Source organism: Lontra canadensis, unplaced genomic scaffold, assembly GCF_010015895.1.
Source record: "Lontra canadensis isolate GAN:19392208 unplaced genomic scaffold, GSC_riverotter_1.0 scaffold1112, whole genome shotgun sequence".
NCBI lineage: Eukaryota > Metazoa > Chordata > Mammalia > Carnivora > Mustelidae > Lontra > Lontra canadensis.
The window spans coordinates 1-11,684 of NW_022632096.1; the positions used below are offsets into that span (position 1 = coordinate 1).

The following is an 11,684-nucleotide window of genomic DNA, read 5'->3' on the forward strand; positions in this document are numbered from 1 at the left end:
CTGGCACATAATAGGTGTTCAATAAATACTTGTTGAATGAATGAGTTTTTTTTTTATATTTTTAATCCTAAAAGATTATGTAGATCTGTCTACCTCATTGCTATGTTATGAAGAGCATATCGATATGTTACATAAAGTACATATTTTAGAAATGGATAAATTCCAAGAAATGTACAATCTACCAAGACTGAAACATGAAGAAATTGAAAATCTGAACAGGACAATTACTAGTAAGGAGATTGAATCAGTAGCCAAAAACCTCCCAACAAATAAGTCCAGGAGCAGATGGCTTTACTGGTGAATTCTACCAAACATTCAAAGAAGAATTAATGACAATCTTTCTCAAACTCTCAGAAAACAGAAGAGGAAGAAATACTTCCAACTTCATTTTATGAGGCCAGCATTACCCTGATACCAAAATCAGACAAGGATCCTTGTCTGATTACACACCAGTGTTTCTGATAAACATAGAGGCAACAATCCTCAACAGGATATTAAAAAGCTGAATTCAACCATACATTAAAAGGATCATACACCATAACAAAGTGGGACTTATTCCAGGGATGGAAGGTTGGTTCAACATCCATAAATCAATCAACATGATACCCAATGTTAACAAAATGAAGGATAAAAATAACATCATTTCAAAAGATTCAGGAAAAGTATTTGACAAAATTCAACATCCGTTTATGATAAAAACTCTCAGCAAAAAGGTTATAGAGGGAATATACCTCAACGTAATAAAAGTCATAGATGACAAGCTTATATCTAACATCACATTCAATGGTATAAATCTTAAAGCTTTTCCTTCAAGATCAGGAATAAGACAAGAATAACTATTCTTGCTGCTTTTATTCAACACAGAATTGGAACCTAACCACAATAATTAGGCAAGAAGAAGAAATAATATGTATCCAAAATGCAAAGGAAGAAATAAAACCATCTCCATTTGAAGATGACATGATATATAGAAAACCCTACAGACTCCACCAAAAAGAAAAATGTTGGCTAATAAATGAATTCAGTAAAGTAGCAAGATACAACATTAATACATAAAAATCAGTTGGGTTTCTATACACTAATGACAAATTATCAGAAAGAAATTAAGAAAACATTCCCACTTACAAATGTATTAAAAAGATTACATTCCTAGGAATAAATTTAACAAAGGAGGTGAAAGATTTACACTCTGTGAACTTTAAGATACCAGTGAAAGAAACTGAAAAAGACACAAATAAATGGGAAGATTCTGTGTTCATGAATTAAAAGAATTAATGTTGTATAAATGCTTATAATACTTAAAGCAATCTACAGATTCAGGGCAATCCTTATCCAAGTTCCAATGGCATTTTTCACAGAAACCAAACAAACAACTCTAAAAGTTGTATGGAACCACAAAAGACCCTGAATAGCCAGAGTAAGCTTGAGAAAGAAGAAAAAAGTTGGAGGCATCATTCCTCTTGATTTTAAACCATATTACAACGTGTTACTCATCAATACAATATTGGCATAAACACATGCACATAGATCAATAGAAGAGAATAGAGAGCCCAGAAATAAACCCATGCATGTATGATCAATTAACTTATGACAAAGGAGGCAAGAATATGCAATGGGAAAAAAAGAGTCTCTTTAATAAGTGATGTTGGGAAAACTGGACAGACACATGCAAAAGAATAAAACTGGATCGATCTCACACCATATACAAAAATCAACTCAAAGTGGTTTAAAGACTTGAGCATAAGATCTGAAAACATTAAATTCTTAGGGAAAAAAACCCTTAGGCTATAAGATTCTCAATATCAGTCTTTACAATGAGTTTTTTTCGATTGGACACTAAAAGGCAACAAAAGCAAAAATAAACAAGTGGGACCACATCCAACTAGAGAGGAGGAAACCATCAACAAAATGAAAAGGGAACTTACTGAATGACAGAAAATATTTGCAAATCATACATCTGATAAGAAGCATATATCCAAAATATATAAAGGTCTCTTACAACTCAATAGTAAAAAAGCAAACAAGCCAATTAAGAAATGGGCAGAAGATCTGAATAGACATTTTCCAAAGAAGCTGTACCAGTGGCCAGTAGGTAAATGAAAATGTGCTCAACATCACTCATCATCAGGGAAATGAAAATCAAAACCACGATGAGATACCACCTCACATCTGCTAGAATGGCTATTATAAAAAAAAAAACAGGTAGCAAATATTATCAAACATGTGGAGAAAAGGACACACTTGTACACTATTGGTAGGAAAGCAAATTGGTGCAGACTCTATGAAAAACAATATTCAAGTTCTTCAAGAAATGAAAAATAGAACTACCACATGATCCAGCAATAGCATATCTGGGAATTTATCTAAAGGAAACAAAAACAATGACTTGAAAAGGTATCTGAACCCCCACTGCAGCATTATTTACAAAAGCAAAGACATGGAAACAATCCAATTACCCATCAGTAAAGGAATGGATAAAGAAAATATAATACATATATTTTACATATATATAATATATATATAATATTATGTAACATATATACATTTGGATATGAAAAAGGAGGAAATTCTGACATTTGGGACAACATGGATGGCACTTGAGGGCATTATTATGCTAAATAAAATAAGTCAGAGAAAGACAAATAACATTTGATCTCACTTATATGTGGAATCTTTAAACAAACAAACAAGCCCAAACTTATAGATACAGAGAAGAGATGGGTGGTTGACAAAGGTGGGATGAGTGTTCATGAAATGAATGAAAGTTGTCAAATGGTACAAACTTCCAGTTATAAAATAAATAAGTCCTGGGATGTAATCTATAACCTGGTGTCTATAGTTAGGAATAATCTTTTGTATATTCAAAGTTGCTAATAAAGTAGATCTTAAAATCTCCATCACAAGAAAAAGAATTGCAACTATGTGTGGTGAAAGACATTAACTAGACTTACTGTGCTCGTTATTTCATAATATATACACATACTGAATCATCATGTTGTACACATGGAACGAATATAATGCTATGTGTGAATTATATCTTAATTTTTTTTAAAAAGCACATGTTTTAACTGCACTAGTGGTACTCCTATAGATTTTCTAAAAGAATTTTGAATGTAACATGACTAAGCTCTTTTGGTCTTGGCCTCACCGGAAATGAGCAGCAGCATCTGTATAAATAGCTGGAACAAATGTATAAATATATAAATAGTCTCATTCCAGCGATACGCATTTCTACTTCTCAGTTTACCAAAATTTGATCAAATATACATTTTACCGTACTTTTTTTAATTGGCTCTCCCTTTTGACCTTCTAGTAATTCATTTTTTTTTCACAATTTTAAGACAACCGGTGTTCTCTCAGATTCATGTCTCATCATCCCATTATCCCCTCCTTCTTCATGCCAGATCCAGCCAAATTGATTAAACTCCTTTCTTGAGTAGTCACTGGTTCGTACCTTTCAACTGCGTGAGAATCCTCCCCACAGCTTCTGATCTCGTTTCTTCTTTCCTCCTAGGGGACCTGGAGCCATTGCCTAGTCTTTCTCTAGAGGCCTCTCCACTACTGCCTCATCTCTTCATCTTATAAACATTCTTTTGCCTCTTGTCCTCTAAAAACGAAACCCCTCTACTGACCCAACGTTTCTCTTCTCTCCCCTTTTTCCTTTCAAAAAGATAGCTCAACTTACTATTTTATTTTTTCACCTCTACAGCTCAATTTACTGTAAAAAAAAAAAAAAAGTTAAAGTCACTTATGACTCCTACTTGGCAAATTCTATGAACATGCATCCTTATCTTGTTTGACCCAGTGGTGGCGCTTAATGCCTTAGGCCTTTCCTCCTTTCCTTCCTTGTTGGAATTCTTTCAGTTCATGGTCCTATCATACCTGCTGTACAAATGCACCTTCTACTACCTTCACCATTCCTTTACAGGAAGGTTTTGTTTTGCTTTATTTTGTTTTGCACTTCTCACTTCACAATCAAATGTTGCTCTCCAGAGCTCTGTCCTTGGTCCTGTTCTCAAGCTACAAAATTTCCTGGGAAAATGAATCAGTCCCTACAGTTTTAAATTCCTATTTCTTTTCTTATGACTCCCACATTTGAATCTTTAGTCCTAAACTCTCTACTGAACTCTGAACCTCATATCTGATTGTCCCTTGGATAGTTTCTCCACCTACATGTTATTAAGTCTTTAAAAACCAGTTAATTTTATTCCTCCCCTCCTGCCCCCGTTATGACAAATGGCACTGTTACAGTGGAAAGAGGTTCTGTCAGCTAGTGTCCTTCAGTGAAGATGACTGGAGTAAATCCTACCCACCCAAAATGGAATATAGCATGAGTCAGAAATAAAACTATATTCTAAGGCCATGAGAGTTAGGGTTCCTTGTTATTGCAGTGTAGCCCAGCCTGATGTGATAGATTCAAATCCAAAACCAAATTCATTATTTTTCCCTGAACACTATTAACAGAATAAAACAACCTAAAAGCATCTCACCTGCTCTTCCTCTTCTATTCCTTGTCTTCTCTGTCTTTGTTTGAGCTGTCACCATTTACCTAGTTAATCAAGTTAGAAACCTGGGAGCATATCTAGACTCCACTTTCATCCCCTCACATTTTATGATGCAAGTAGTACTGTAGATTCTATTTCCTAAGTATCCTTCAAATATGTTCTTTCATTCCCATCCTTACTATACATCTTCTCATCGCCTTTTGCCTGAACTATGGCAATGACTTTGTAAATGATTTCCTTGTTTCCAGTATCAGCCTTCCCTAAATCTGTCTTCCATATGGCTGCCAGAGAGACTTTTATAAAATATAAACTTTAGGGGTGTCGGGGTGGCTCAGTTATTTAAGCATCTGCCTTTGGCTCAGATCATGATCCCAGGGTCCTGGGATCAAGCCTTGTATCAGGATCCTTGCTCAGTGGGGAGCCTGCTTCTCCCTCTACCTGCCAGTCTCCCAGCTTTTGTGGGCTTGCGCGCGCTCTCTCTGTCAAATAAATAAATAATATTTTAAAAAATGAAAACTTTGACCATTTCATTCTCCTCCTTAAAATATTTCACCACTGCTTACACATTAAATCCAAAATGTTTTGTCATGGTACATCAGGCTCCTGTTACCTCAAGCCCTTCTATCTCTTCAGCGACATCTCTGCTCCAGCAATCCCTACTCCCTTGAAGCACCGTTCCTATCTTTTCTTTCTGTTCCTGCGCCACACACAGACCACACCATTTCTTCATCCTTCTAGAAAACCCAATTTAGATGTCTTTTACTCTAAAAAGTTTTTGTGGTTGTCCCCAAAAGACTTATCAATTCCCTTCCTTATACCACTTCTCTGGTTAAAATGTTCTTTTGTTATTGAACGTGGCACTTTTTAAAAACTTTTGCTTATGTGGCCACTGTGATGCTCATAGATCATAATGGCTGTAACCTTCTTGGGGGTGTGGTGGGGGAGATATCTTATTCCCCATTATACCATTACGCCTGGAAAGCACAGTACTTAGCACACTACAGACTCCTTAAAAGATGTTTATGAAACTGAAATGGTGAACATTTCATCAGGTAGCTTAACATTTGTTAAGGACTTTCATTTTTAAACATAGCTTAAAATTTGTTGAGCGCTTCCTATGTGTGAGGCCTTGTAGCAAAGCATTCTGCTAAGTTTTATTTTATTTTGCCAACAATAATTCCAGGGCCTTGAGAAATGTATTAGGTAGCTGTCCTTACTGATTTCATTACCTGAAACAAACCATATCTCACTTTCCTGTTGGGTAGATCAGTATAGATCCTTAAGTATTAATCAGATAGATTATTTTCCTACACAGTAACTGAATGAACAGCTGAGACACTGTTACTTACATTAAAAGCTTTTACCTACAACTTTTAAGAAGTTCAGCTCTATTATTTAAAACAGTTTGAAAAAAATTACGGCAGTTATATACATCATCTTTCCTTTGAAGCATAACACTTTTTATCAAGTTTAATGGGCTTTTGTAATAAGTGAAGTTCAACTGAAATAAGAAAAACAGGGTCACAGAGAGGCAGACAACTTGTCCCATAAACTTTTCAAGATTTCATAATCATTCTACACACACCCTGCCTCCACAAAATAATTTCTAATTATCACTGAGGAACAAAATGCCAAGTCGTGACTTGTGTATACAGGAAATTTAAGGCTTCTCTTCAGGGGACTCTGGTAAGATGTTGAGGAAAATCACAAAAATAGGAGAAAATAATATAGATCTCTAAGCCTAAATCGCAGGACTCCAATCTTAGGATCTCACGGCTGGAATATTCAGTCTTTTACAATTTACCTTTTGTTATTTTTTAAATAACAATTTAAAATTTATTTTTAAATACAAATAACAATAGGCAGACCCTAGTCTGTCACTACATTAACAAAAAATTTCCTTTCGACAGGAGTCTGTTCATTCTCCCAGCTCTCATTCTGCCTAAAGAGGAGTTAAGGCCATTCCTTTTAACTCGGTCCGCATCCCAGCGTTTAGCTGCCGGGATGCAGAGCTTGTTGCACTGACCACATCCCAAAAAGCCTCGAGTCAAACAATGACGAGCCACTTGGCCTTTTTGCAGAAATACACAAAACGTGTAGAATTGCTTAATTTTATCTCCTCCTAGACTCTTCACTTGGAAATTGGCTGCTCGGGCGAATGTTGTTTTTTCCCCCCGCAGCCATGTGTCGAAGAGCGATTAACACTCGCTCAGCAAAACCCATTCCCGGGCCATTTGGGAGTTGCACGCGTTCGCACCCGGGGTTCAGCCCGTTGCGCCTTCACGCGCAACCTTTTTGTTTATGCGGCGAGCGGGGGAGCGAGGGGCGGAGAGGGAGCGCAGCTCTCAGTATGCAGCAGGCAGCCGGGGTATATATATAAAGCTCGGGTCCCGGGTCTGGCGGAGGGAAGAGGCCCGGCTGGCCCGCGAGCTGGCAGCCGCCTTCTCCTGGGCTCCGCCGCGCCATGGAAACCGGGGAGCCTTCGGCTAGCGGAACCGCCGAGTGCGTGCCCCGCTGTTGCCACCGATTCCCGCCTGCGGGCCCGGACCGCCCGCCGCGGCTCCGGGTCGCGGACTCCGGCTGCGGCGCCTCCCCCACCCCGGCCCTACCGCCCGCGTCTCCCCAGCTCCTCCCCTCCGCTCTCCGCCCCCGGCCGGGCCCGGGGCCGCGCTCGGCTGCGGGCGGTCCTCCCGGGTCTGGGCTCCCGTCTCCTCGGCGCGTCTTGGGCCCCCCACCCCGCAGATCCGCAAGCTTCTGGAGACCGTGGCTTGACGCCAGAGGCTACAAGGAGGAGGGGGCGTCGCAGCACGCGGCGGGGGCGGTGAGTGAGCGCGCGCCCCGGGCCGTGCCTCCCGGGAGGACGGCTGAGCCACCGGGACTGGGTATGCACTGCCCGAGGGAGACACACGCCCCGCCCGCCCCTCGCGTACGCTCGCACCCGCCCGGGGCCCTACCGGAAGCCCCGTGGGTCCTGATGCTGCGAGGGTGTCCTCCAGAGCCACCGACGCACGGATCCGGCCGGGAGCGAGGCTGCTCAGAGCCCCGGGGGTCACCGTTCCCCGCGAGCGCGAGGAACACTAGACCACTTTTCCCCTTTCTAGAAGGTGAGTGGTCACTGTGATTGATTTCCTTTCGTCCCCAGATGCCGGACGACACCGGGGTGACCGAAGCCTCAGGAAAGCCTTCCCAATACAGACACCCAGTCAGGTGAGTGACAGGCCTCACGGAAGGGCTCCCGCTCCTCCAGCGCAGGGTAGAGCCGGCAATCGCAGCGCCTAGGTCCCTGGCTGGCCTTGCGGTTCTTCTCTCTGGGAAAATCTGTCTTCAGGGATCCCAGAGGTTCTTTATTCATCGAATTGATAAAGGTGGTTCACGCTCTCACCTAAAAGAACTGTTAATCCGTGCCCACTCAGTAAACTCTTCAAGAGTCTATTATAAAGAGGGAAAGTGGTTGGCATCATCCAAGCCGACCGGTGACATCTTGTGTCTGCAAGCCAGTTTTGTGTTGTTTAATGCTAAATGGTTCCAATGAAATTGACTTCACAACGGGCAGAGTGTGTATATTCTTACTGTTTTGCAAACCAGAAGGAAGAATGGTGTTCATAGTTGCAGTTTTACAGCAGATCGCGCTTGACGTGGAAGAGAAAATGGAGTGTGATGAAAATCGTAAAGATCAAGAAGCTTCCTAAAAGGGATCGAGTTACTTAACATGACAGTGAAGAGCTAGTTTCCCTTTGCTAGCCCCGGGAAGGGAAGTCGGCCTTTCGGTGGAAATCTTTGTAGCTTTTACTCAGGTGAAAGGTTCATTCTGCAGTTTGCTGGCTTCAGAGGGTTGTGAAATGCAGAGCCCATGGTATTTGTATATATATATGTTTATAAGTAGCTTGTAGAGCTTGATGAATGTTGATTAATTTTCTACGTAGTGATGGACACAGGAAAAAAATAACCACACCCCTTTGGCAAGTGTTGTAATAGTTTAGTTTGGTCAGTTTTAGCAGTATGTAAAGGATGTGAAGTACCTAACTGGGCCAAACGGAGTGGGGCAAGATCTGGGAAGTGTGTATGACGGGATGTGGTTACCTAGCTGAACCTTGAAGTTAGCCAGATGAATGGTAGGTGGGGAAATGGGACAGAAGAAATAGCATAGGTGAAGGGATACAGAGTCATGGAACAGCATGGCTCCCAATGGGAGCCTCAAGGACCTGGAATTGGGTGCATGAAGCTGTGATCATTCTGGCAGGTAAGCCACAGGCCGCATCTTCTACACCTTATTGTAGAGTTTTGTCCTATTCCTGAGTGTGGCATTGGAAATCCATGGCCTTTATTTTGTGGCTGGTACTGGGTGTTACTCAAAGCTAGCATGATCAATTTATGTTTCAGAAAATGCACTAAGAAAATGGTATATAGAATTAGTTAGAAAACCAAAATGAAATTGGAAGTTACTGTAATTCAGGCAAGCTATGATAAAAAGCCATTCTAAGGCAGTAGAAGTAGGGATGGGGCTGGGTGAATTTGGGGAATGCTTAGGTGACATAATAGATTAGGCTTCTAATGTATTGGATATGGTAGGTAAGGAAGAGTTGAAAAGACAGAATGGCTTCCGAGTTTGTGGCTAGTGACCAGATGAATGCTGTATTAACAGAGTGGAAAATAGGGCTTAAAACAGATTTGGGGAACAAGATAATGAGTCCAATTTTTCATATATTGTATTTAGTGTGCCTATGGGGTTTCCAAATAGATATGTCCAGTAAGGAGCTGTGCACCCACACACGTAAGGGGCCTGGAGTCAACATCTTAAGTGGAAATACAGACAATTGGGAGTCTTCAATAAATGAACAGTTGAAGAAATCATGTCAGTAGATCAAGTCTTCCAGGGGAGTGAGAGAGGAGAGATGATCACTCTTGATAAAACACTGGGGAAGGCCAATACCAACCTGTATACAGAGAAAAAGCCGTCTGCAAAGGATACTGAGAAAAATCACTCAGAACAGGGAAGAATTCAGGAAAGTGTGAAGTCCCCGAAAGAGAAGTGGTTACTCAGAGATTCTGGGCAGAGTGTGGTAACAGTTAAACAACATTCTTTGGGTTTGACAGTTCTAGTTAAGCATTAGAAAATAATGTTTCCGAGGCACCTGGGTGGCTCAGTGGGTTAAGCCTCTCCCTTCGGCTCAGGTCTTGATCTCAGGGTCCTGAGATTTAGCCCACATCGGTCTCTCTGCTCAGCAGGGAGCCTGCTTCCCCCCTCTCTCTGCCTGCCTCTCTGCCTACTTGTGATCTCTGTCTGTCAAACAAGTAAATAAACTCTTAAAAAAAAAAGAAAATCATGTTTCCTATATAAGAAATCCCTTTCTTTTCTGGACTACTATAGCCATTTATTTGTACTTCTTTTAGTTTTATTTTTATTAATTTCTATCTTGAATACTGTTGAGTATTTCTCATTCTTTTTACTCAGTTGTCAACTTCTTAAGGATAGAAACTGTGATTTTTTTCATCTTTGAATTATGAATTTCATCTGGCACAAGAGATCACTAAAATTGTTATTGAATGACTGCATTATTGATGGTTGCTTATTTAGACACCAGAATTAAAACTCTTTTTGTCATTCGCTTAGAAACATTTATAAACTACATTGCTTACTTTTCTGCCCTTTACAATGGAGTATACTGAGCATAATGTGACCTTCTCTCTGTTAGAAGCACTCTGTTACAAATGGGTACATGGGACGAACTACCCTACGCTAAAATGCACTATTGTTGGTGGGTCAGCCATATCCTTCTTCCTTCTTTGCTTTGGAGGAAAATAAAAGAAGACTAGATGGCAAAATTAATACTTGTGAAAAATTTGAAATTCTGAGGCAATTGTGTTATATGCAAATTGTATAAAGCCAGAATTATTCTCACTATCCCAATATAGTATTCCAAATTCAGTTGTATGGGGAAAGGGGAAGGAGATGGGATCAAGGCTGGTCCCAGAGGAAGCCTTCTTATAGCCCTGATGTGAGTACATAGAAAAACTTTAAAATATTGCTTTTTGTACTCTTCTAAATGTACATTGTTAGCTACATCTGCAACTAACAGTTAAATCTGTGAGTTTTAATATACTAGGTGATTTCTGCTTTTCTGGAAGGTGCATAATATTTTGTTGTCTTTATAAAGTTGGGTTTGAGAATTTTTAATATAATTGCAGGATTCATTTTTTTTCTCCAAAGGATTTTGGAAATTGGAAGACAATCCCTCATCTGTATATTATTAAGAATAAATATATCTATAACACCTGAAGTGAGCTAAATATTTACCACAAAGGGTGTGAATTTTTTTGATCCAGTTTACAGCTTGGATAAAGTCTTAAAATGATTAACTAGTTTTTGATACTTTGGCAACTAGACTCCCATGACACCTGAGATTATAGCAATTTTAAACTATCTAAAGGCATTCATCAATTGTTAAGTATATGGAACTCTTAAAATTTGAACATTTCATGAGTATAAGGATTCTGAATGTGAAAAAAAAATAAAGCATATTATGTTGTCTGCTTCTTTCAGACTATTTTGGCCAAAGTCAAAGTGTTATGATTACTTATATCAAGAAGCAGAAGCTCTTCTGAAAAATTTTCCAATTCAAGCCACAATTTCATTTTATGAAGATTCTGATAGCGAAGATGATATTGAGGAGCTGATCTGTGAAAATTAACCTGATTAGTTACTTGTGATGACATTCAAAGCTTATAGGATTTAAATTTAGTGTACAAATGTATCATAATCCTTCAAACTAATTTATTTGTATATAAATTATTAATAAAATGAAATATTTTATAATTCTATAGTAGTTTGGCTTTTTTTACCCTTACACTATAAGTCATGCTACCAATCACACAATACTGTGTGTTTGCTAGCAGATGGTGGAAAACACTTTAAATCATTGCCCATAATTGAGAATGGGAATTAATGCCATGGTTATTAAATCTTAAGGATTTTTAATGAATGATGAATCAAGTAATACTCACATTAATACTCCTCTGCTGCCCTTAAATCCAGTAGTAAAATAGCACTGGTGTACAATAATTAGAGCACTTCATTGAGGGACCCCCAGAATTTAAAAAAAAAAAATGTTTAAGTGAACATGACTTGTATGGAATCTAAAAAAGGAGAGCCAAAAGGCTAGAATTTGATCTTTTTTTCCA

General features: G+C 39.4%; 1 protein-coding gene across 1 annotated transcript; it reads left to right on the forward strand.

Moving 5' to 3' along the window:
• The first annotated feature begins 6,969 nt into the window (after nt 1-6,969).
• LOC116863415 (protein ripply2-like) lies at nt 6,970-11,266 on the forward strand. Its single transcript, XM_032850869.1, has 3 exons — nt 6,970-7,326; nt 7,648-7,712; nt 11,047-11,266. The coding sequence occupies exons 1-3, from the start codon at nt 6,970-6,972 to the stop codon at nt 11,192-11,194; spliced, it is 570 nt and encodes a 189-aa protein (XP_032706760.1). The 3' UTR covers nt 11,195-11,266.
• Nucleotides 11,267-11,684: the final 418 nt, after the last annotated feature.

What these genes read in the sequence shown, in the direction of transcription:
- LOC116863415 (XM_032850869.1), top strand. Translation starts at nt 6,970, where the DNA reads ATGGAAACCGGGGAGCCTTCGGCTAGCGGAACCGCCGAGTGCGTGCCC. An exon ending in CGCAGCACGCGGCGGGGGCG is followed by an intron (nt 7,327 to 7,647) that starts GTGAGTGAGCGC and finishes TTTCGTCCCCAG; the next exon opens with ATGCCGGACGACACCGGGGT. An exon ending in CAATACAGACACCCAGTCAG is followed by an intron (nt 7,713 to 11,046) that starts GTGAGTGACAGG and finishes TGCTTCTTTCAG; the next exon opens with ACTATTTTGGCCAAAGTCAA.